This window comes from Phocoena phocoena, chromosome 18 (assembly GCF_963924675.1).
Source record: "Phocoena phocoena chromosome 18, mPhoPho1.1, whole genome shotgun sequence".
Lineage (NCBI taxonomy): Eukaryota > Metazoa > Chordata > Mammalia > Artiodactyla > Phocoenidae > Phocoena > Phocoena phocoena.
This window is the reverse complement of record NC_089236.1, coordinates 52,135,900-52,162,538: the sequence shown is the minus strand read 5'-3', so window position 1 is coordinate 52,162,538 and position 26,639 is coordinate 52,135,900. Positions and strand designations below refer to the sequence as shown.

Below are 26,639 nucleotides of genomic sequence, written 5' to 3'. Positions count from 1 at the left end.
GCCACTTAGAGCAAGCATTCAGGAGTAGCAGGCTTGAGCTAAATGCCAGAGTAAAGATTTGTCCCAAGTCTAGATGATAACATTTTAAGATTTTGAAGCTTCATTAAAAAATTATAAAATTAATTTACTGATACCCTGCCCATCTTTTGGCTACTAGTTCCCATTTTGGTGGATTATTTTATCCCAGAAATGAAAAGTTCTGTGTTGAAGTGGTCCTTTTATGTTACTGATGATTTAGTAGGCCCAGAAAGGCTTCTTTTGTTGTTTTCTTACCAAGTTTGTATCTTTCCTGTAGGTTTGGTAACAGATTTGAAGGGCCATTTTGTAACTCAGGTAGCTATGGGCAAAGCTCATACTTGTGTTTTAATGAAGAATGGAGAAGTTTGGACATTTGGTGTGAATAATAAAGGACAATGTGGACGAGACACTGGTGCCATGAACCAAGGTGGGAAAGGTAGGTGTTTAATGTGTGGATATTAAATTTTGTGTTGTTTTTTTCAATAGTTTTTCAGAACACCGTGGTGAAGAATCTTACTCTTTAAAAAACAAGTGGCTTTTTGATTTCATACTTAAAAATTATGAAAACTACTAAATTTCTTATTTATTTGTCAGTCTATCACTCACTGGAATAATCAATATACTTTAGACTTCTAATTTCTGAGCAAATGAGCTTGCTTACTTGTATTTTTTTCTTAATTTTATATGAAATGTAATAGCACTTCTTTGATTTAGCATCTTTAGTGGTTGAATTGTCTCAGAAAAGTGCATTTTTGAAATTCTTTGTTATTCGGTCCTTTCATACCCCGTGTTTTAGTTATAACAATTTTTGGCAGCAGTCTATCTGCAAATATTATCTTCCTGTTTAACAGCATGTACTACCTGTAATTTAACCAGTTCTTGACAACTAAGAGTGATCTGTAAGAATACTTGACCTTTTATCAAGAGTGAAATTGTAGATGCACCTTATATACTGTATCCTTTGCCCCAACATTCAGGCTGTTGAAGAAGGATGAGAGGGGTTAATCCTTTGCCATGTTTGTTGTGGGTTTTTTGTTTGTTTGTTTGTTTTTTGGTTATAGCTGTGTCTACCTCATTCTTACTCTCAGGTTTTACTTCTAGCTGCTGTCAGTGTTGTCCTATACCCTTCACTCCAATTTCAGGTTTTCTCTTTTTAATTTTGTATGGATGGAGAATAGGAAATAGAGACGTATTATTAGAATTAAGCACTAAACTGTGTTTAAAGCATGAATGGGTTTGAGGATTAATATTTGTATAAATTAACAAAAACAAGTTTAGTCTTTTGGGGGACTTCTTGATGGCAGGCTCATCTGTATATCAGGAGCCCTCTATTTTTTTCTTCACCTTATTTATATTTGTGTGTATTTAAAATACTTTAATTTTTAAAAGAGCAAGTCTGTTAGAGCATATTGATTTTAAAGAAGAGGGAAGAACAAAATGAAATGAATTACTCCAAAATGGAAATTTTTTTTCTTCTTGCTGAACTCATAAGCCATGAATTTGGATAACACCTACTAGGCATAAAGGAGGGAAGCAGCTTAGTTTTCTATATATAGTATAAATATAGATTAAATTATATTTTATAAGAGTTCTGAACTGAATAAAACTGTTCTTTATTATCCTGAAACTATGTTTACACCTATGTTCTGGATTCTTAAGGTAAATTTTGTAATAACCAAAATGAAATTGTTAAAAGTTGTTTTTACTTATAAATCACACCCACTCTGTTAGTAAGTAATGCATTAGAAAGCAAACTGGTAGCCGTAAGACACATAATGAATACAGATTGCAGAGTTGCAAAGAAATAAAGGATTTTTAAAAGATGTTTTTAAAAAGAAAACAGGAAAAGTACAGAAAATAATATTGCAGTGTAAAAAAATTGTGTATCTACCACTATGTCTTACCATTTTTCAGTAAAAAAAATATATAGATAAGATTCAAGTGGCCCACGTTCCCCTTCTAAGACTTATTATTGTACTCCATCTCTCTCCAGAATTAGTCATGATCATGATTTTGATTAATATCCTTTCGGTTATGTTCCTGTATTTGTACTTGTTTTTATATATTTTGTATATTATATGCTCATACTTTACACATAAAAAGATGATTTTTATAAGTGCTAATCTATTTATATTTTTCTGTAAATTTTTTTTTTAATCTCACCATTGTGTTTGAAATAAAGTGACACTGGCACATATAAATCTAGATGACTCATGTTAACTGCTGTGTAATAAACCGTGTGACTAACATATCACAGTTTATCCATTCTCCTGCTGATAGATGAGTTATTTCCAGTTTTTCACTATTATAAATAATTTTAAAACCTCCTTTATTCATGTTTCCTGGCAGAAGTGTGCGAGACTTTTCTCTAGTGTTGTAGATTTCAGCTTTGCTAGATTTTTCTTGAAAGAGGTTGTACCAGTGGATATTCTTAGAAGGAAAGTCTGATTTTCCATATCCCACTAATAGTATTGACAGACTGATTTTTGTCATTTTGATGGCTATGACATGGTTTTTCATTGTAATTTTTTGTTATATTGAAGTACAACATACCTGCAGAAAAGTACACATAGCGTAAGTGCACATCTTGATGAATTGTCACAAAATGAACAACACATTCATGTAATCAGCACCAAGATCAGGAATATTACCAGCATCCCAGGAAGCCCCCACTTATGTGCCTCCCCAGTTACTATCTAGCTCTGCACTTAACACTATAAATTAGTTTTGCATACATTTGTACTTTATGTAAATGGAATCATGTAGTATGAGTTCTTTCGTGTCTAGTTTCTTTTCATTCAGCTTTATGAGATTCATCCGTATTGTTGCCAGCTAGTTATTATATATTGTTCATTCTCATTGTTGTATAGTATTAAATTGTGTGACTATACCACAGTTTTTAAATCTTTTCTAGTATTATGGACATTGGGGTAGTTTCTAGTTTGGCTTGTGTTAGTGTTGCTGTGAACATTCTAGTAAATGTTGGTGAAAATATGAGTGCCCTTTTTTTGGGTATTTAACTAGGAGTAGAATTACTGAGTCTTTTTTGTAATTTGCATTCCCTCAACTATTAATAGTGAGTTAGATTCTCTTCAAACTTTTCTTGTTTGCTTGCCTTTTTTCCTATTGATTTGTAGGAATTTTTTGTATATTGTATTGTATGCCTTGCAAATGTCTTTGACCAACCTGTGGCTTATCTTTTACATTTATTTATGGTTTCATTCGTTATATATAATTTAAAAATTTTGACAGGTTCTTCATTGTCTTTCCTTACAAATTTTTGCTTTATGTAGTCAGGTTGGGGCCTTTATTTTCCATGTGAATTAGAATCAGTTTTTTTACTTGTCACTGTGATTGGGATTGCTTTGAATTTAGAGATTAATTTGAGCATGATAGTTATAGTACTGTTGGGATGATTAAATGAGTAATACATATAGAGCCAGTTACAAGTAAATGCTCGATGTGGTTTAGCTATTGTTGTTGTTAAAAATATGACTTATGCCTTCTTAAGGATTTCTTTATTCTAACTCTTGACATAGTTATCCAATACTTGGTCATCTAATTTCTCAACCTGTCCACAGATTAGAATTGGCAAAAATAAAAAAGATTATGTCTCCTATGAGTTCATTTGTACTGAGTCTGTTATAAGTGTAAGTGGTCAGAGAATAAGGTTGACTAAGAATAAGTGATGAAGTGAGTAAGATAGAACCTTGTCTTTGAGGATCTAGATCTGCTATGAAAGACAAACATAAAAAATAATTACTTGATTCCCACAGATTTACTCTTTGATTTTATGGACTTGTAGCACTATATGTTCTTCATAATTCTGTCACAGTTGTATGTTTATACCTTGCAGTATGGTTATTTGATTAATGTCAATTTTTCTTACTAGCTTGCAAGCTTTATAATTGCTCATTATCATAGTCCTCAGTGCCTAGAGCAGAGATCTGCAAACCATAATCTGATGCCTTATCTTCTCTGTGGCCTGTTTCTGTATGGCCCTTCAAGCTAAGAATGTATATTATATTTATAAAGGGTTATTTTTTAAAAAATGTGACATAGACTTATGTGACCCCCAAAGCCTAAATTATTTACAACCTAGCCCTTTACAAAAAAGTTTGCTGACTCTGACATAAAGGAATGCCTGGGGCATAGGTGGTGTTCAATCAAAAAAAAAATAGTTGAGTGAATTATAACACAATTAAATAAGTTGTAATTGAGGTATAAACAGGCTTTGAAGAGATAATCACTTACCCTGGAAAAAACTGTAAGTGCTTTCATAGGAAATGACCTCCAAGTTGAGTTTTTGAAGGCTGAAAAGGAGTTTCTCTGGTAGATGAGATAGGAAGAGACATCTGATGAATGAGGCAGAGAGATACAGGTGGAGCAGGAATGAGCAAAGGCCCTGAGCATGTGAAAGGACACAGGATGTTTATAAAGCAGAGGGAATTTAGGTTCAGCTGGAATACAGTTTGCATGGAGGAAATGAGGTTGGAGAAAATCGGGAGCCATGTTGTGACTCACTGTATCTTGCTAAGAAGTTTTGTTCTTTTGAAGACCTTTGAAAGTCATGGGAGGTTTGTAAATTGTGAAGTCATAGGATCAAATGCATACTTTAAGAAGCTGATTTCCGGGCTTCCCTGGTGGCGCAGTGGTTAAGAATCCAGCTGCCAATGCAGGGGACATGGGTTCAAGTCCTCGTCCAGGAAGCTCCCACATTCCACGGAGCAACTAAGCCTGTGCGCACAACTACTGAGCCTGCGCTCTAGGGCCTGTGCTCTGCAACAAGAGAAGCCACCGCAATGAGAAGCCCGCACACCGCCACAAAGAGTAGCCTCTGCTCACCGCAACTAGAGAAATCCTGCATGCAGCAATGAAGACTCAACGCAGCCAAAAATAAATAATAAATTAATTTATTTTTAAAAAAAAAGCTAATTTCCAACAATGAGAGGATGTTCTAGAGTGGACGAACTCTTGGCTTTTAGAATGTGGTTAGGAGACTTTCTTTGGTCTGTTGAACAAAAGTATTGGCAGTGAGGATGGAAAGTAGGGACTAAAATCAGAAAAAATTAGACGTACGAGTGACAGAAAGTAACAGCTACGAGATACTCCTGCCATCACTGCCTCTTTTTTTTTTTTTTTTTTTTTGCGGTACGCGGGCCTCTCACTGTTGTGGCCTCTCCCGTTGCGGAGCACAGGCTCCGGACGCGTAGGCTCAGCGGCCATGGCTCATGGGCCCAGCCGCTCCGCGGTATGTGGGATCTGGGATCTTCCCAGACCGGGGCACGAACCCGCGTCCCCTGCATCGGCAGGTGGACTCTCAACCACTGCGCCACCAGGGAAGCCCTAGATATATCTTTTTGCAGAAAGGAAATGGAGAGAGCATTTATTAGTGGTCCCTAAATTAAATTTTATTTTTGTTCCTCTAATATTTTATCATTCCTGTGTATATCCATTGGGATTAGTATGTGTTCTACATTTTTTAAATTGGGAAATAAAATTACCAGTTTTTTAGACATGGGAATAATCTAGATGAAAATTATAAACTGATCTTTCAAATAGGGTTTGGAGTTGAAAATATGGCAACAGCAATGGATGAGGACCTGGAAGAAGAGCTAGATGATAAAGACGAGAAGTCCATGATGTGTCCTCCAGGCATGCATAAGTGGAAGCTGGAGCAGTGCATGGTGTGCACCGTGTGTGGAGACTGTACCGGTTATGGAGCCAGCTGTGTCAGTAGTGGACGTCCGGACAGAGTCCCTGGAGGGTAAGAGAATGATTAATACTCAAGGTAAAATAATAGTAGAAATTACGCAAAACACATTCCTTTTCAAAGTTATTCTGGAGTTCATTCTGTTGTGTTGTTCTTAAAGGCACACTGGCATATAATTATAATTCTTATAATTCTATAATTTACTTCAGTGTTATTTTATTGTGCTTTTCTTTCATTTGATTTCTTTAAACCTTTTACTTTATTTTTTAACATCTTTATTGGAGTATAACTGCTTTAAAATCATGTATTAGTTTCTGCTTTATAACAAAGTGAATCAGCTATACATATACATAAATCCCCATATCTCCTCCCTCTTGTGTCTCCCTCCCACCCTCCCTATCCCAACCCCCCATCCCACCCCTCTAGGTGGTCGCAAAGCACCAAGCTGATCTCCCTGTGCTATGCAGCTGCTTCCCACTATTTTACGTTTGGTAGTATATATATGTCAGTGCTACTCTCTCACTTCGTCCCAGCTTACCCTTCCCCCTCCCCGTATCCTCAAGTCCATTCTCTACATCTGCAGCTTTATTCCTGTCCTGCCCCTAGGTTCATCAGAACCTGTTTTTTTTTTTTTTTTTTAGATTCCATATATATGTGTTAGCATATTGTATTTGTTTTTCTCTTTCTGACTTACTTCACTCTGTATGACAGACTCTAGGTCCATCCACCTCACTACAAATAACTCATTTTCAGTTTTTTTTATGAGTGAGTAATATTCCATTGTATATATGTGCCACATCTTCTTTATCCATTCATCTGTCGATGGACATTTAGGTTGCTTCCATGTCCTGGCTATTGTAAATAGAGCTGCAGTGAACATTGTGGTACATGACTCTTTTGGAATTATGGTTTTCTCAGGGTACAGACCCAGTAGTGGGATTGCTGGGTCATATGGTAGTTCTATTTTTAATTTTTTAAGGAACCTCCATAACTGTTCTCCATAATGGCTGTACCAATTTACATTCCCACCAACAGTGCAAGAGGGTTCCCTTTTCTCCACACCCTCTCCAACACTTATTGTTTGTAGATGTTTTGATGATGGCCATTCTGACTGGTGTGAGGTGATACCTCATTGTAGTTTTGAATTGCATTTCTCTAATGATTAGTGATGTTGAGCATTCTTTCATGTGTTTGTTGGCAATCTGTATATCTTCTTTGGAAAAATGTCTATTTAGGTCTTCTGCCCATTTTTGGATTGGTTTTTTGACATTGAGCTACATGAGCTGCTTGTAAATTTTGGAGATTAATCCTTTGTCAGCTGCTTCATTTGCAAATATTTTCTCCCATTCTGAGGGTTGTCTTTTCGTCTTGTTTATGGTTTCTTTTGCTGTGCAAAAGCTTTTAGGTTTCATTAGGTCCCATTTGTTTATTTTTGTTTTTATTTCCATTTCTCTAGGAGGTGGGTCAACAAGGATCTTGCTGTGATTTATGTCATAGAGTGTTCTGCCTATGTTTTCCTCTAAGAGTTTTATAGTGTCTGGCCTTACATTTAAGTCTTTAATGCATTTTGAGTTTATTTTTGTGTATGGTGTTAGGGAGTGATCTAATCTCATACTTATACATGTAGCGCACCAGTTTTTGCAGCACCACTTATTGAAGAGACTGTCTTTTCTCTATTGTACATTCTTGCCTCCTTTATCAAAACTAAGGTGACCATGTGTGTGTGGGTTGATCTCTGTGCTTTCCATCCTGTTCCATTGATCTATATTTCTGTTTTTGTGCCAGTACCATACTGTCTTGATTACTGTAACTTAGAGGTATAGTCGGAAGTAAGGGAGCCTGATTCCTCCAGCTCCGTTTTTCTTTCTCAAGATTACTTTGGCTATTCGAGGTCTTTTGTGTTTCCATACAAATTGTGAACATTTTTGTTCTGGTTCTGTGAAAAATGCCATTGGTAATTTGATAGGGATTGCATTGAATTTGTAGATTGCTTTGGGTAGTAGAGTCATTTTCACAATGTTGATTCTTTCAATCCAGGAACATGGTATATCTCTCCATCTGTTTCTATCGTCTTTAATTTCTTTCATCAGTGTCTTATAGTTTTCTGCATACAGGTCTTTTGTCTCCTTAGGTAGGTTTATTCCTAGGTATTTTATTCTTTTTGTTGCAGTGGTAAATGGGAGTGTTTCCTTCATTTCTCTTTCAGATTTTTCATCATTAGTGTATAGGAATACAAGAGTTTTCTGTGCATTAATTTTGTATCCTGCTACTTTATCAAATTCATTGATTAGCTCTAGTAGTTTTCTGGTAGTGTCTTTAGGATTCTCTACGAATAGTGTCATGTCATCTGCAAACAGTGTAGTGTTTATGTGTAAAGTCACGGCTTTACTTCCTCTTTTCCATTTTGGATTCCTTTTATTTCTTTTCCTTCTCTGATTGCTGTGGCTAAAACTTCCAAAACTATGTTGAATAAGAGTGGTGAGATTGGGCAACCTTGTCTTGTTCCTGATCTTAGTGGAAATGGTCTCAGTTTTTCACCATTGAGAATGATGTTGGCTGAGGGTTTGTCATATATGGCCTTTATTATGTTGCAGTAAGTTCCTTCTATGCCTACTTTCTGGAGGGTTTTTATCATAAACGTGTGTTGAATTTTGTCAAAAGCTTTTTCTGCATCTACTGAAATAATCATATGGTTTTTATCCTTCAATTTGTTATATATGGTGTATCACATTGATTGATTTGCGTATATTGAAGAATCCTTGCATTCCTGGAGTAAACCACACTTGATCAAGGTGTATGATGCTTTTAATGTGCTGTTGGATTCTGTTTGCTAGTACTTTGCTGAGGATTTTTGCATCTATGTTCATCAGTGATATTGAGCTATAGTTTTCTTCCTTTGTGACATCTTTGGTTTTGGTATCAGGGTGATGGTGGCCTTGCAGAATGAGTTTGGGAGTGTTCCTCCCTCTGCTATCTTTTGGAAGAGTTTGAGAAGGATAGCTGTTAGCTCTTCTCTAAATGTTTGATAGAATCCACCTGTGAAGCCATCTGGTCCTGGGCTTTTGTTTGTTGGAAGATTTTTAATCAGTCTCAATTTCAGTGCTTGTGATGGTCTGTTTGTGTTTTCTCTTTCTTCCTGGTTCAGTCTCAGAATATTGTGTTTTTCTAAGAATTTGTCCATTTCTTCCAAGTTGTCCATTTTATTGACATAAAGGTGCTTGTAGTAATCTCTCATGATCTTTTGTATTTCTGCAGTGTCAGTTGTTACTTCTCCTTTTTCATTTCTAGTTCTATTGAGTCTTCTCCCTTTTTTTGTTGATGAGTCTGGCTAATGGTGTATCAATTTTGTTTATCTTCTCAAAGAACCAGCTATTAGTTTTTTTGATCTTTGCTATCGTTTCCTTCATTTCTAATCTGATCTTTAAGATTTCTTGCCTTCTGCTAACTTTGGGGGTTTTTTTGTTCTTCTTTCTCTAATTGCTTTAGGTGTAAGGTTAGGTTGTTTATGTGGGATGTTTCTTGTTTCTTGAGGTAGGATTGTATTGCTATAAGCTTCCCTCTTAGAACTGCTTTTGCTGCATCCCATAGGTCTTGGGTTGTTGTGTTTTCATTGTCATTTGTTTCTAGGTATTTTTTAATTTCTTCAGTAATCTCTTGGTTATTAAGTAGTGTATTGTTTAGCCTCCATGTGTTTGTATTATTTCAGATTTTTTCCCCGTGATTGATATCTAGTCTCATAAAGTTGTGTTCAGAAAAGATAGTTGATACGATTTCAATTTTCTTAAATTTACCAAGGCTTGATTTGTGACCCATGCTATGATCTATCCTGGAGAATGTTCCATGAGCACTTGAGAAGAAAGTGTATTCTGTTGTTTTTGGATGGAATGTCCTATAAATATATATTAAGTCCATCTTGTTTAATGTATCATTTAAAGGTTGTGTTTCCTTATTTATTTTTATTTTGGATGATCTGTCCATTGGTGAAAGGGGGGTGTTAAAGTCCCCTCCTATGAATGTGTTACTGTAGATTTCCCCTTTTATGGCTGTTAGCATTTGCCTTATGTATTGAGGTGCTCCTATGTTGGGGGCATAAATATTTACGATTGATCCCTTGATCATTCTGTAGTGTCCTTCTTTGTCTCTTATAGTAGTCTTTATTTTAAAGTCTATCTTGTCTGATATGAGAATTGTTACTCCAGCTTTCTTTTGGTTTACATCTGCATGGAGAGTATCTTTTTCCATCCTCTCACTTTCAGTCTGTATATGTCCCTAGGTCTGAAGTGGGTCTCTTGTAGACAGCATATATACGAGTCTTGTTTTTGTATCCATTCATCCAGTCTGTGTCTTTTCGTTGGGGCATTTAATCCATTTACATTTAAGGTTATTGTCAATATGTATGTTCCTATTACGATTTTCTTAATTGTTTTGGGTTTGTTATTGTAGGTCTTTTCCTTCTCTTCCTTCCTAGAGAAGTTCCTTTAGCATTTGTTGTAAAGCTGGTTTGGTGGTGCTGAATTCTCTTAGCTTTTGCTTGTCTGTAAAGGTGTTAATTTCTCTGTTGAATCTGAATGAGATCCTAGCTGAGAAGAGTAATCTTGGTTATAGGTTTTTCCCTTTTGTCACTTTAAATATGTCCTGCCACTCCTTTCTGGCTTGCAGAGTTTCTGCTGAAAGATCAGTTGTTAACTTTATGGGGATTCCCTTGTATGTTATTTGTTGTTTTTCACTTGCTGCTTTTAATACTTTTTCTTTGTATTTACTTTTTGATAGTTTGAGTAATGTGTGTTTTGATGTGTTTCTCCCTTGATTTATCCTGTATGGGACTCTCTGTGCTTCCTGGACTTGAGTAACTATTTCCTTTTCCGTATTAGGGAAGTTTTCAACTATAATCTCTTCAAATATTTTCTCAGTCCCTCTCTTTTTCTCTTCTTATTCTGAGACCCCCATAATTCAAATGTTGGTGCATGTAATGTTGTCCCAGAGGTCTCTAAGACTGTCCTCAATTCTTTTCAATCTTTTTTCTTTACTCTGCTCTGCAGTTGTTATTTCCACTATTTTATCTTCCAGGTCACTTATCCATTCTTGTGCCTCAGTTATTCTGCTATTGATTCATTCTAGAGAATTTTTAGTTTCATTTATTGTGTTACTCATCATTGTTTGTTTGCACTTTAGTTCTTCTAGGTCCTTGTTAAACGTTTCTTCTGTTTTCTCCATTCTATTTCCAAGATTTTGGATCATCTCTACTGTCATTACTCCGAATTCTTTTTCAGGAAGCCTGCCTATTTCCTCTTCATTTGTTAGGTCTGGTGGGTTTTTACCTTGCTTCTTCATCTGCTTTGTGTTTCTGTGTCTTCTCACTTTTCTTAACTTACTGTGTTTGGGGTCTCCTTTTCTCAGGCTGCACGTTCGTAGTTCCTCTTTGTTTTTGGTGTCTGCCCCCGGTGGCTAAGATTGGTTAAGTGGGTTTTGTAGGCTTCCTGGTGGAAGGGACTAGTGCCTGTGTTCTGGCGGATGAGGCTAGATCTTGTCTTTCTGGTAGGCAGGGCCACGTCTGGTCATGTGTTTTGGGATGTCTGTGACGTTATTATGATTTTAGGCAGCCTGTGTAGTAATGGGTGGGTTTGTGTTTCAGTCCTGCTAGTTGTTTGTCATAGGGTGTCCAGCACTGTAGCTTGCTGGTTGTTGAGTGGAGCTGGGTTTAGCATTGAGACAGAGATCTCTGGGAGAGCTTTGGCTGAGTGATATTATGTGGAGCTGGGTGGTCTCTGGTGGACCGGTGTTCTGAACTCGGCTCTCCCACCTGAGATGCACAGGCCTAAAACCCGGGCAGAGAGCACCAAGGCCCTGTTAGCCATATGGCTCAGAAGGAAAGGGAGAAGAAAAGAAAGAAAGAAAGAAAAGATAATGGTAATAAAGTAAAATAAAGTTGTTAAAATAAAAAATAATTATTAAAAATAAAAAAATTAAAAAGTAATAAAAAAATCAAAAAGAAAAAGAAAGAAGAGAGCAGCCAAACCAAAAAACAAATCCACCAATGATAACAAGTGCTAAAAACTATACTAAAAACAAAAAAACAGGACAGACAGAACCCTAGGACAAATGGTAAAAGCAAAGCTATACAGACAAAGTCACACAAAGAAGCCTAAGGATACACACTCACAAAAAGAGAAAAAGGAAAAAAAATATATATATCATTTCTCCCAAAGTCCACTGCCTCAGTTTTGGGATGATTCGTTGTCTCTTCAGGTATTCCACAGATGCAGGGTACATATGTCAAGTTGATTGTGGAGATTTCATCCGCTGCTCCTGAGGCTCTTGGGAGAGATATCCCTTTCTCTTCCTTGTTCCTGCAGCTCCAGGGTTTCAGCTTTGGATTTGGCCCCGCCTGTGCGTGTAGGTCGCCTGAGGGCCACTGTTCTTTGCTCAGACAGGACAGCGTTAAAGGAGCAGCTGATTAGGGGGCTCTGGCTCACTCAGGCCGGGGGGAGGGAGGGGTACGGATGCGGGGCAAGCCTGCAGTGGCAGAGGCCGGCGTGAAGTTTCACCAGCCTGAGGCGCGCCGTGTGTTCTCCCGGGGAAGTTGTCCCTGGATCACGGGACCCTGGCAGTGGCGGGCTGCACAGGCTCCCTGGAGGAGAGGTGTGGACATTGACCCGTGCTTGCACACAGGCTTCTTGGTGGCTGCAGCAGCAGCCTTAGCGTTTCATGCCTGTCTGTGGTGTCCGCGCTGATAGCCACACTTCGCGCCCATCTCTGCAGCTTGTTTAGGTGGTTCTCTGAATGCCCTCTCCTCGTGCACCCCAAAACAATGGCTTCTTGCCTCTTCGGCAGCTCCAGACTTTTTCCCGGGCTCCTTCCCGGTTGTCCGTGGTGCACTAACCCCCCTTCAGGCTGTGTTCACTCTGCCAACCCCAGTCCTCTCCCTGGGATCCAACCTCCGAAGTCCGAGCCTCAGCTCCCAGCCCACACCCAGGTGAGCAGAGAAGCCTCTCGGTGAGTGCTGGTTGACACCGATCCTCTGTGCGGGAATCTCTCCGCTTTGCCCTCCGCACCCCTGTTACTGTGCTCTCCTCCGTGGCTCCGAAGCTTACCCCCCTCCACGGCTCCGAAGCTTCCCCCCTCCGCCACCCGCAGTCTCCGCCCACGAAGGGGCTTCCTAGTGTGTGGAAACCTTTCCTCCTTCACAGCTCCCTCCCACTGGTGCAGGTCCCATCCCTATTCTTTTGTCTCTGTTTTTTTCTTTTTCTTTTGCCCTATCCAGGTACGTGGGGAGTTTCTTGCCTTTTGGGAGGTTTGAGGTCTTCTGCCAGCATTCAGTAGGTGTTCTGTAGGAGTTGTTCCACATGTAGATGTATTTCTGATGTTTTTGTGGGGAGGAAGGTGATCTCCATGTCTTACTCCTCTGACATCTTGAAGTTCTCTCTTATTTTAATTTTTTTCCTCAAGTTCCTCAGTTCATTTTATTACTTAAGTTTTTATTTCACAAAAAAATGTACTTGTACATATATTATGTTTTTATGTATTGGTGAATCTATTTCTATGGAGTGTATTTCCAGGACTGTTACTGCTTGTTTAAAAACTATTGGTTTTTGTTTTGTTTATGATGGTTAATGTTTTTAAAAAATGAAGGGTTTCTGTTTTCACTAACAGCAGTAAAAGGCAGTTTCTTTTGAAATACTTCCAGCAGCAGATCACATAATTCTTTAATTTCTGTCAACTCAGTGAACGTGAAGTGATATCTCATCATTATCTTCATATATATTTCCATGACTCACATTTTTCCTGGATATTTAATTATACTCTTCTGTGAGTTTTCTCTTAAAAACCTTTGCCTGTATTGTTTTTATCCTTAAAAATTGGAAGATGTTCTCTGAATATTCTTCATATTAACTGTTTTCTGTCTTCTCTACAAATAGTGTTTCCCAATTTACTTATGATCATATAACTAAATTAGGTTATATTCTGTTACACAAAAGCACTTAACATTTTTAAGAAGCAAATACGTATTTCTTTGAAATTTTTGAATTTTCTATCTAGACTAGAAAGGTCTCAGTTTCTAGATGATTATATGATATCTTAAATATTCTTCAAAAAGACTGTTTTATTTCTTTTTACATTAATAAATTTTAAAGCCAATGGATGATTATTGTTCTGATGTGGGCTAGACATCTAACTGTATTTTCTTACCAGTAGCCAGTTGTACAGTCATTACGTGTGAAATGGCTACCAGATTTATCATTTATTATATTCCCTTATATATCAGAATCTATTTTCTGGGCCTTCCATTATTTCCTTGACCTACTGATCTAGTCTTATGCTAATATTATGTGGTTTATGTTTTGTATGGTATTTTAACATTTAGTAAGATTAGCTACTCTCAGCGTCTGTCTTTTTTAATTGTTTGGGGGACTATTCTTAGTATTTAATTTAAAAATATAATTTAAATTGCATTTAATTTATCTATTAGTTTTAGAAGAATTGATTTTTATGGTATTAAATATTCCCACTCAGTAACAGGATGTGTCTTTCCATTTATTCAGATTCTGTTTTTGTTTTGAATTTTGTTGGGATATAGTTGATTTACAATGTTGTGTTAGTTTCAGGTGTATAACAAAGTGAATCAGTTATACATACACATATATCCACTCTTTTTTAGATTCTTTTCCCATACAGGCCATTACAGAGTATTGAGTAGAGTTCCCTGTGCTATACATATACAGTAGGTTCTTATTAGTTATCTGTTTTATATACAGTAGTGTGTGTGTGTCAATCCCAATCTTCCAATTTATCCCTCCTCCCCTTGTTACCCCCCAGTATCCATAAGTTTATTTTCTACATCTTAACTCTATTTTTATTGATATTTTGTAGATAAATTCATTTGTAGCCTTTTTTTAGATTCTACATATAAGCGATATCATATGATATTTGTCTCTGTCTGACTTAAGCCATTATTTTAAAACAGGTCATAAATTTCCTTAATGCTTGGGTCTGTGCCTTCATTTGTAGTCTTTTCGTAAGACTGCTTTAATGCCAAAGATCTATTTATTTGTGTTGAACATGAATTTTTTTGGTGTGGAATTATCAAAATCATATAGAATACTCAATTAGGGGTATATAATTTTCTTTTGAATTGATAAATTATTCGCAATTTTAGGAGTTCGAGGAGCTGTCACTTCTAAAGTTGCATTATTCCTGTTATATTACCCTTTTCATTCTTGTTGGACTACTTTTTTCCCCCCAGGGTTCTATGTTATTATCACTTTAAAGTTAATATGTGAGTTTGGCAGAATCAGAATGCAGGTTTTCCCCTAGAATCTTGGAGAGAATTTCAAGTCCTATTTTTGTGTTGCCGTTTATAGCTAATATAATGGGGTATCCTTTGGGAGATCAAATTAATTATCATACATCTTTGTATTATGATAGATCTGATCTTTGTAAGATCAGATTATTTATGATAATTAGCCGACTTTGGGAAGTAGGGGGAATATTGTGAAAAAAACCCTGAGTGAGAACAGCCACCTCCTCCTCTCTGGCTTCCCTATTTGACACCTCGTTAGTATTCAGGTGCTTCTTCCCAAATAATGTCTGGATTTCCTATGAGTATATTTCTGGGTTTATACTTGACCTAACATAGTTAAATAGATCATATATAATAGGCCTTTTCTTTTAGGCTGTGGAATATTATGATTTTTTAACAATAAATTTTCTTTGCATTTTTAGCCTGTTGAAAAATATTTTGGTTCTCTTTATCAAAGGATAGTATTTCTTCTAGAAAGCTATATATTTGGCTCTGTTTAGTGTATTTAAGCCCCTGACTTGTTTATCTTAAAGTTTAATTTGGATTAAAGAAAGATTCTGTGATTTTTTTTAAAAACAACATTGGAGTTGAAATTTATCTTTTTGGATCTTTCCTAAACTATTTCCATTTAAAATTAAGTGTTCCCAATCTCTGAACCTAAGCCATTGATAAATGTCATAAGTGAATTTCTAAAGTCTTTGGTCCTTTCTGAAGTTAATTCTTTTTTCCCCAGAGATATACTATCAGTTTCCAATAATTATTTACAGATTTAAATGGATAGAATCTAACCAAGTACAGTAATTTCTTTATTAGTGAAGCAGAAATAAACACACAAATAAAGTCCACTTAGGAATAAATATTGGAGGACACTAAGCACTATTACAGATGACTTAAATATCATAAAACTGTGACTACATATCTTAGAATAAATTTAGAATTAAACATTATTTTTAAAATAGTGCCCATGGCCAAGTCAGTAGGGCCTATTATTTTATCAGTTTGTTACTGTTGTAGTAAGTGATCTTCCAAATTGTCACTAATACTGGCTTTTAAAAGCCAGGAGTTTCACAGGGCACCTAGCTATGTGTTTCAAAACTGTTGCCAGGTAGATCCTTTGTCTTGTGTCTCCACAAATCTGGATAACCAGGGAGAGGCTCAGTGAGGCTGTCACAAGTTTTTCAGGACTGATCCAACCAAATAATTTTAAAGCTAGGACTTCGGCAGGATATGTGACTAAGAAATTAGTGTTCACCGACCCTCTAGCCAGCTCCTGGGAGTGTTCTTGTTTTCTTTTATGTTATAATCAAAGGCCATATGCTTAGTTCACAAATGATAGGAAAAGGACAAAGAAGAGGAAAAATAACAGGTAATTGGATGCAGTGAAAGAGAATGGGAGATGATGACATGTAAAGGAGAGGGAGGGGTAAGGAGACAGAATTCATGAAGCTGGCAAGCTGGGCTCACTCATTGAAGGCTGCCCACATCTCCCTTATCTGGGAGATAGCCATGTTGTTTGTTTGCTAACCTCTTAATACTAAAGCTGCTGGTGCCTCGCTAATTGTGAAACCTTTTAAAAGACGTTATTAATAATGGCTTTGAAGATAGCAGAATCCATTTGTATTTTCTGTAGAAATATACCAATTATGCCTATCAGGAGTGTGTAATATCTATTCATACCTTTTAATTATTCATCTCTTCATACCTTTTCTTTAAAATTGACAAATCCTGATCTGAAGGGGTGATTTCATTGCTGATTCATTTAAGTTAATCTTAAAAGTGCGGAAAAGATGTTACGGAGTTTTAAGGAAAGAGAAGGATTTCAGTTAATAATTTATTTGTTTATTTTTAGGATCTGTGGTTGTGGTTCTGGAGAATCTGGCTGTGCTGTATGTGGATGTTGCAAGGCTTGTGCAAGAGAATTGGATGGTCAAGAGGCAAGACAAAGAGGGATTCTTGATGCAGTGAAGGAGATGATACCTTTAGACCTTCTGTTAGGTAGTATTTCTGATAGTCTAAATAATTCCTTTTAGATATGTGTTAAAAATTAAGGTAATAGTTGATTATGCAGTACTCCGTGTTTGGTAACTGGCTGTGTCATTGATTAAGGGATGAGATGCTTTTTCTATTTTTTGCTAAGATCCTTGTGGTAAAAATCATTTGTGTTTTAGACAGTGTTTTTGCTAGCTTTTACTTTCTTGAATTTCATATAGTTCTGTCATATCTATTATAAAACTAATTGACTGACTGACTGTCAATCATCTAGCTGTCCCAGTACCCGGGGTTAACATTGAAGAACACCTTCAGTTACGACAAGAAGAAAAACGGCAGCGTGTAATCAGGAGACACAGATTAGATGAAGGAAGAGGTAAGATGTAGCTGCAGAGAAAATGTATATGAAAATACATTTTCTTACCCTATACTGAGACCAGTTAAAAGTTTACAGAATAGGCTGATTTGGTAAGAAATTAAAATTAGTAACATTCTAGTAACTCATGAAAGTATTATGAAAATATTCAGGGTATTACAATTGTGCTAATAACATGCATTTAATTCGGTAGTGTGTTTATGGCATAGGTCAACCATGTTAAGAATTGTGCCATATGCCAAGCATCAAAAACTATTAGCAATAGCAATCTTTAAAAAAATACAAATTTGAAGAACTGTCCTTCACCCATATTTTGACTCATCTACTTAACTCTGAACACCAAATTAGTTTAGTATTTTAAGTTCTGATTTCTTACTCATTTACAATTATTATCATTTGGGCATAGTCTCACTGCTCTTCCTTCCAATTTAGTGCATAATTATGCTTTTATGTATCTTTCTGGAAAAAGCTTATTCTGGTTATGTACAAGAAGGGTAAGTTGGAGGGTCTGCAGGTTTTAATTGCAAAGATAGATTTATTATCTATCTTTTCCTCATTGTTTATGACCATTTCTTAGCCTAAAAACTACATTTAACAGTGATTATAGTATTTTAGTATATATCCAACAAGCAGAGATAAATATAAGTATTACTAAAGTTATTCTTGCCCAATAGAATCTTTTCTTTGTAGATTAAGACAGATTGTTACAAAGGTCTGTAATTTTATTCCTCTGCTAGGCGAAATTTGATTCAAAATATTTAGTGATATTGTATATTTTAATACTTATTAAAATGGCATGGTATTTGATACAGGAGATAAAACCTATTACTCATTTAACCATCATTACAGACTTTTTTAGGCATTCCTTTTTTTAATATAAAATGGAATAAGTATTGAATATAAAATATATAGCACACATGGTAATTCTGTTTTTATTAAACTTAGGTCATAAGACATCTGCTTAGAGCTTGAAGATTGTTCTTTATAGTGTCTAATAAGCAATGTTGAGGAATTGATACAGTGAATGTTTGCTGTTAGTTTGGCTTTGTTTACATAAAATCATTGCCTTTAAATGATATTTTAATGAGATTAATGTATCTACTCTTATTTATATTATATAAATGTATGAGAAAATTGCATATTAAATGTTATGTAGAGAATAGGGTAAAATTTAAGTTCTGGGTCTTAATTAAGTGATAATTCCTTTTGTATTAATAGTATGATTTGCTTAAGGTTAATCACTAGTGATACTTTTACTACCTGTTTTTTTTTTTTTGAAATATTAGGTTGAATCATATGAAATGACCTACAAAAAACAGCAATTTCCTATGTTTCAACCAAAGTATAGCAAATCCTTGTGATGACATTTAATTACTTGCCTAATGCTATATATCTTATTTTTTTCTCTCCCTCTATAAAAAGCTATTCTTCTCTAGGTATAGTATATATTTCTGTATATCAGAAGTAAACGAACATTGATGATGTACTGGTTATTCAACAAAACTTTGTGATAGCAGAATATTCTTTTGGCTTTTATTTTAAAATGTATCATAGACCTTTAAAACATAAACTCTAACCCTTTAAGAGTTTAAAAAAACTCCATTATTTAAATATTTATGGAAATTAGATTATTGTATCTGTGCTTTAACAAGCTTTCCCAGCGGCTCTGAGGGTGCTGAAGTGTGAGAACTGCTGCTCTAGGGCAGTGATGTTCTGAGTTTGTTACATGGGCCTTCTACATCAGAGTGACCTGGGCCTCGTGCTTCAGCATATCTGCCTGAGGGTCCTCGATACAGATTTGAGTCACACGCACAGTGTTCTAGGGCTCTTGTTTGGCACCATGCTAGCGAGGATTGTTAGTCTCGTTTTGTCCTCATGAGGAACAGGAATGTCAAATTTTTAGTGTTCCAACTGCCACACATACATATTTGTCTTTTCTCCACACACACACACACACACACACACCCACCCCCCTTGGCTTCTGCTTGGTGTTTTTTAGATAACTAACAGTTAGCAGTCTGTTGGTAATTATGCTTATTGTTGAAATTTACCTGTGTTGAAATTTCAGCCTTTCAGTATTAGGTTAAGTTAAATTATTTTACTTGATTTATCTACCATCCTATTTACCAAGTTTGTGTTATTTGTTTTAAAGTTGATCAAAATTTTAGGACCTAGCTCGTGTATCAAAAGCCTTGCTCATCAACCTCAGGCCTATTGATATAGTTCAGCTGCTGTTTATGACACAAATTCTTCTGTTGCTGTTGAAACCCCCGAAAGTAGTGTGGTTACTACTTTTTGATAAAGTCGGAACTTTAATTTTTTTATGTTATTAGTCTTCCAGATAATACTTTTCTTACATATATATTCTTAGGTACCAATAGTATTCATTTACAGATTTTATTTCAGTGGTGTTTGTGATCATTTTTAGTTTGTTTTTTAGATTAGACAGTTGATTGATATATAAGTTCTCTGAGACTTGTATTAACTTTACAAGTGGAGTGCTTGTTCAGTGGGATTTTTAAGTAGAACTCTTTAAGTCATCAGAACTCCTGGGTGATTGTATCAGTGTTCTTATCTTTATATTCCTTCTGTGATTGTATCAGTGTTCTTATCTTTATATTCCTTCTCAGCGCTCTGTTTTAAGGAAAACTAAGCTCAAATAATGTTGCCTATTTTTCCTTCTTTCTTTTTCCCCTAAATGTCAAATCAAAATTCCATGATTGTGAGCTGTCGATGGGGTGAGGTACGTCCTGGTTTGCCTGGGACAGTCCCATTTTATGCCTACTGTTCGGACGTATTTCTTACAGTGCCCCCTTTTGCTCTCGGTAGAGAGTCTCATTTGGATAATAAGTTATATAGTTAGCATAGCTATATAGCATGGTGGTTGAATATATGGGTTCTGAAGTTAGACTTTGGTTCATATCCTGGCTTCTTAAGTTTTACTTGGAGCATAACCACTCTGAACCTCAGTTTCCCTACCTTTAAAATGAAGATTACAACTGTACCTATGTTAAGTGGGGATGAGGATTAAGTGACTTGCATGCAAATGCCTGACCTATACTAAGCCCTGTGTAAATGGTGATGATGGCGATGGTGATGATGAGGATGCTAGTGGTGGTGGTGGGCTGTTTAGTAAACTTCTCTTCTCTTTGGATTTGATTCTTTTCCAGCTCTGGCCTCTACTTGATTGCTTTTTTCGCAACATTGGGATGCTCATCACAAAATTTTGATTATTATTAATAAAACCCCCTACATCTTCTGTAGAATAAAATGATTCTATTTTGATAGAAACAAATCAGTTTCCCATAGTCACAAATTAGAATGTAAAAACAAGTTTATTATAGTCTCTCCAGTTTCAAAGTGATTGAGAAGTTATTGCTATTGATTTTTAAGCCTCAGAAACCATTAAGTTTTCTTGATTTGACATGTCAAATCCAGTAGTAGCTGATCTTCCAATACTACCTTAAAGTCTCCTTTTAAATTAAAATATTATATGAAGCACATGGAAAACATAAGTAAGAAAAAATACCAATGTAATTCTCATCCAAAGATAACCACTATAGAATTTTGGTATACTTTCTTAAAGGTTTTCTATGCATACTTTTTTGTTTAGACATTTTACATCATTTCATACTGTGATATATATTGGTGTACTGTTTTTTCCCCTTAATAATTATATTGTAAGTTTTTTGTGCCTTATTGCAATACCATATTGAACTAATACAGGAATTTAGGTTAAAGGTTTTCCACAAGCCTATCCTTTAATTAAATTATTACTTTTATTTATTTCATCGGTATCTTCTAATTGAGTTTTATACATTTCCAGTTATATCACTGACTGAATCTTTTTTTTAATATATAAGTTTATTTATTTATTTATTTATTGGCTGTGTTGGGTCTTCATTGCTGCATGCAGGCTTTCGCTAGTTGTGGCGAGTGGGAGCTATTCTTTGTTGCAGTGTGTAGGCTTCTCATTGTGGTGACTTCGCTTCTCTTGTTTGGAGCACGGCCTCTAGGTGCGCGGCTTCAGTAGTTGTGACTCGCGGGCTCTAGAGCACAGGCTCAGTAGTTGTGGTGCACGGGCTTAGTTGCTCCGCGGCATGTGGGATCTTCTTGGACCAGGGCTCAAACCCATGTCCCCTGCATTGGCAGTCGGATACTTAACCACTGCTCCACCAGGAAGTCCATCACTGACTGAACCTTATATTTCATATATTTGCTTAATGTTATGTACGTTTTAAAAAACTTTCTAGCAGTTTTTTCCTTGCCCTCCCATTCTCTTTTACCAAGCAAATGAGGTTTAGTCTAACAGGTATATTTCTGTATCTTACTCCATTAAAATATAATCATGTGCAGATATCTATACATATGTGAGCGTGTAGGTATATGTTTATTTACAGAAGGGATATTGTATTAAATATACAGTTGTTTGCAACACCTTTTTCCCATTTTACAGTACAACATGAACACATACTAGTGAATATGGATCTATCACATTCTATTTAATAGCTACATAACATTTCATAATATGTCTGTACCACAGTTTTTTCAGCCATTATTTTGTTCATGGTCATTAAGGTTATTTTCAGGGTTTTGTGGATTTTGCTATAATAATATATTCTTAAACTTGTAGCCATATGTAGTGGAATTTTTGTTTATATAATAGAGCTTCCCAGAAATAGCATATTTGGGCCAGAGAGTGTGTATGTTTTAAATTTTAACAGATATTTCAAATTTTTAAAACATGTTATAGGAATTTATCTTCCTAAGACTAACGTATGAGAGTGGTGTTTTCCTGTAGCACCACCTTTATTAGGTATTATTTTCAATTTTTGCAAAACGGTGAGCGATGTTATGTGCTTGCTAATTTAAATAGCACAGAAGTACTTTTTCTTTATAAATCTTGTTTTAATGGCTGAATATTATTCCAGTGAGAAAATATACCATAGTTTTTTATTAACTGTTCTTCTTTTTGGATTGTTTTAATTTTTCATTACAATTAATAAGGTTATAATAACACCTTTGAGCTGAAATCTTTTAAAAAATATTTCAGTTTTCCTTAGGACAGATTTCTGTTTGTATAATTTACTGGGCCAAAGGATAATAATAATTTTTAGGTTCTTGAAATGTATCACCAGTAACTTTCTGAAAGTAACTCCATACTTTCCCACCCTCAAGCTTTGCCAGCTGCCCCTCCAGTGTGCTAAGTTTTGTCATAGCACACCGTCATAATTTCTTCTTGAGTTTTATGTAAACTTTCCCTCAACCATTAGACTGTGAGCTTCTTGAATCAGAGATGGGGTCTTGTTTATCCATGTGTTCCTAGAACCTTGCATGGTGCCTGAAATTGGTCAGTAGTTAATATGTGCTTGTTGACTAACTGAAAACATTTCATGGACTTCTCATCGCCTCTACAATGAAGTGTAATGGTATCAAAAGACATTAATTATCTCTTTTGTATATTCATCTCCAAACTCATTTCCCACTACTTTCTGCCTCATAACCTTATACTCCATCCATTTCAGCTATGTGTGTGTGGTTTTTTTTTTTTTCCCTCTCATCCCATTTATTAAAGAAACAGTAAGAAAAGATATACTGCAGGAAAACACCAACCGTCCTTTCACATCGGGCTGAACGAAGCACACTGATTTCTCCCCTTCATTCCCCCCACACCCACCCCAATTCACATAACCCCATCCACATCAGTTTAATTTTGAGGTTCTTTGATTGGGAGTACCAGTGGAGAGGGAGTGGGATGAGCAGTGGAGCCTTGATCCTGGCTTCCTCTAAGTAAGTCCCAGGAGAAGGGGGCTGCAGGCCCAGTCAGGCAAGCAGAAATTGTATTTGGTGGCTCTCTGAAGTGGTTGTACTTCCTTGTTCTGTGTTCCAGCCCCCAGGGGAAGGTATGGCAGTAGAGGGTGGCCAGGTCAGTGCTGCTGAAGTGTGGTCCACTCACCAACGCAACATTTCTAGAGAGCAGTGAGCTGATTCTCCAATGGTGAGCAGGGGACCGCATATGAATTGAGACCTGCAGGCCAATGTATCCCTGAGGAAAAGTCCACAAGGAACTAGTAAGAAACAAGGGGCAGAAAGCTGTGGGACAGAAGCACAGCAGGCTTCTGGAAGGCTGGGGATCATTCCCACCTGCCGAAGTCCATGTCCCACAGATAACATTTTACCTTCAGTCAAGAAAGACACAGAGGGGGGGAAAAAGGCTCATTTGAACTTGAACCCCAGCTGTGTACTTCAGACTGTAGCTCCATATCTACCCTTTCACCCAAAACACAGCCCCTGCTCAGAACCACAGTGTCTGGAAACCAAGGTGGTCCTGGAGAGGAAATGGTGCCTAAGGGGGTAACATTCCATTTGGGTACATTGCAGCCATTGGAGCCCCTGGTCTGGGGAAAGCAGCTGGGTTTGTTCCAGGGAGGCTTCCCACTCTAGGAAATGGGACCAAAGTCTTGCTTGCAGGGCCATTCATCCTTGGAAAGGAAGCTGGGTTTAGACCCAGGGTCCCAGTTGACTTTGCGAAAGGAGCTGGGTTGATACCCACAGGGCCTGCTGGTGAAGAGCCTAGGGAGCTGACCTGGGGGAATTAACCTGACCAGGGCCTGATGGGCCAGTAGACCTTGGGAAGGTAGCTGGGCTTGGACCCTGTAAACCACTGGCCCCTGGGAAGGTAGCTGGGCTTTGACCCTGTAAACCACTGGCCCCTGGGAAGGTAGCTGGGTTGGAGCCTAGTGGCCCAGAGGCTCTTGGGAAAATTGCCAGACTTGAGCCCTGGAGGCCAGCAGACCTCTGGAAGTTAACTGGGTTTGAAGCCAATGTGTTAGAATACTGAGAGAAAGCAGCTGGGTTCAATCCCCCTGAACCTGTCCCCCTTGGAAAAGGATTAGCATTTACTCCCATGGGGCCAGCGGGCCTTGAAAAATGAGCTGAATTAGGGCCAGTGGGGCCAGGAGCCCTCGACATGGGGGATGGAATTGGCCCTGGAAGGCCAGTTCCCCAAGAGCCAGGACCCGAGTTTGGGCCTGTGGGGCCAGGTGTGCTGGCCATGGAAGATGGGCTTGTGCCCACGTTTCCAGAAGCGTATGAGAAAGAAGCTGAATTTGCTCCTAAAAGACCAGCTGCTCTTAGAATGGGGGCAAGATCTGGGCTTTGAGGTCCAACCATTCTTAAGACCAGACCCTGTGCCCAAGAGGCCACATGCTCTGGTGTCCAAATTAGGGCTTGGGCCCAGGCCACCTGCCCTTGGATTAGGCCCAAGGCCTGGACCCAGGCCACTTGATCTTGGGTTGGGCCCAAGGCCAAGGCCTGGAAACGTACCTTGGGGCAGGGTTTGTACCTACAAAGCCTGATCTCAGATTGGGACTTGGTCCGGGGCCCAGGCCAACATGTCTAGGATTGGGAGGACCATTCCCAGACGCCAACAGGACACCTGTTCTCAGGTTGGGTCCAGATCCAGGGCCCATGGGGCCACCACTTCTGGAGTCAGGACCTGTTCCCAGAACACCATCTGGCCTTGGGTTGGACATAGGACCTGGCCCTGGGAGACTCCCTAACCTTGGGTTAGACAGGCCCTGGGCCTGGAAGAGCCCCTGCTCTAGGATTTAGAGCTGACCCTGGGCTTGGGCCCAAGAGACCACCCGGCCTTGGGAAGGAAACTGCACCTGTGCCAGTGGGATTCATCCCTCTTGGAGAAGAAGCCATGCTTGGGTCACGAGCACCAGCAGGGAAAGGTGCTGGATTTGAAGCCAGTGAACCTGATGAAGTTGGAAAAGGAGGTGGGTTCCTTGGAAATGGGGCCAAATTTCCACCAAGAGAACCTGTTGCCATAAGGAAGGGATCTGAGTTTGTACCCAGTGGGTGGCCTGTGTTTAAAACAGGACCCCCTTGTGGTCCCAGGGAACTGTCCATCTGTCCTCGAGGTGGCAGCGGAGCATGAGTCCAAGGAGTTGGCTGCTCTCTAGGAAAATCTGGGGTTCTTTCATACTTTCTTGGGGACGTTAGTGATAATGGGCTTGGGGCGAGTTTTGAAAAGGATCTTGTTTTTGATGAGTGCTGTCACCAGGTACGGGGTGCCATTCTCACAGCCAAGATCATCACAGTCTTGCTCCCCCCCCGGGAGTGTGTTTAACAAGGACGGCAAAGGGTTTCTCCAGGTGGATGATTTTCCCATACAGGATATGATGCCCCACGATCAGCACAGGGATTCCCTCAGTGGTGCAGGTCTCCCAGGAGGTTTCCAGCTAACCCAGTGCTGTAGCGAGCCTTGATCTCCCCCTGTAGCTCCATCAGCACCCATTCTGCCAGGCCTCCAGCCCCAGCACTGGAAATAACTATCTGCACCATGAGCTTTGCGTCTTCAGAAAGCAACTGAAAATAAGCTGCAATGGCCGCCGCCGAGCGCAGCGCCGCACAGCCAACGGGTGACAACCAATCCTCCTGCCGCTGTTGCCATCGCCGCCGTGAGCACTCGTGTGTGTTTTTAATGACCATGCAGTAATGTTGTTTATGTCTTCATGCTTTTATAAATCCTATTCCTTTTACCTGGAATGCCCTCTCTTCTCTTCTTTCTCTTGGCAAACTTTTTCTCATTTTTTGAAATGTCTCTTTTTTTTTTTTTGGCTGCGTTGGGTCTTCTTTGCTGTGCGCAGGCTTTCGCTAGTTGTGGCGAGCGGGGGCTACTCTTCATTGTGGTGCATTGCGGTGGCTTCTCGTTGCAGAGGACAGGCTCTAGGCGCACAGGCTTCAGTAGTTCTGGCCTGCGGGCTCAGCAGTTGTGGCTCGCAGGCTTCAGAGCACAGGCTCCGTAGTTGTGGTGCACGGGCTTAGTTGCTCCACGGCATGTGGGATCTTCCTGGACCCGGGCTCGAATCCGTGTCCCCTGCACTGGCAGGCAGATTCTTAACCACTGCACCACCAGGGAAGTCCCTCTTTGAAACCTCTTTGATTCACTCAAGTTGATTTGATCACTTTTCATCCTTCAGGATATGATGTGTATAGATTTACTTTATAGTATTTATTAGAACATATTGCAATTCTTTGTTTTTATTCTGTCTTCCCTGGTAGACTGAATTTGAATGAGATCTGTGTCTTTGTCATTGCATCTATGATACCTAGCATCTGTTACATTAAAGATAATCAAAAATGTTTGGTGAATAAATGAGTGACTTAACTATGTAAGAAAAATTATTTTAGTCCATGGGATACAAGAGTATTTTAGAACCTGGTAACTTGATATT

At 38.1% G+C, this 26,639-nt stretch overlaps 1 protein-coding gene and 2 pseudogenes across 1 annotated transcript in view; 1 reads left to right on the top strand and 2 right to left on the bottom strand.

Moving 5' to 3' along the window:
- The window catches only part of MYCBP2 (MYC binding protein 2), a 272,456-nt gene that overhangs the window by 70,994 nt on the left and 174,823 nt on the right, over positions 1-26,639 (top strand). The window contains exons 14-17 of the mRNA XM_065896124.1: positions 296-454; positions 5,581-5,785; positions 16,879-17,024; positions 17,293-17,394. Of these exons, the coding sequence (XP_065752196.1) occupies positions 296-454; positions 5,581-5,785; positions 16,879-17,024; positions 17,293-17,394 (612 nt within the window). The remainder of the gene's footprint in view (positions 1-295; positions 455-5,580; positions 5,786-16,878; positions 17,025-17,292; positions 17,395-26,639) is intronic.
- LOC136137855 (decreased expression in renal and prostate cancer protein pseudogene) lies at positions 23,741-25,374 on the bottom strand (annotated as a pseudogene).
- LOC136137771 (chromosome transmission fidelity protein 8 homolog pseudogene) lies at positions 25,382-25,746 on the bottom strand (annotated as a pseudogene).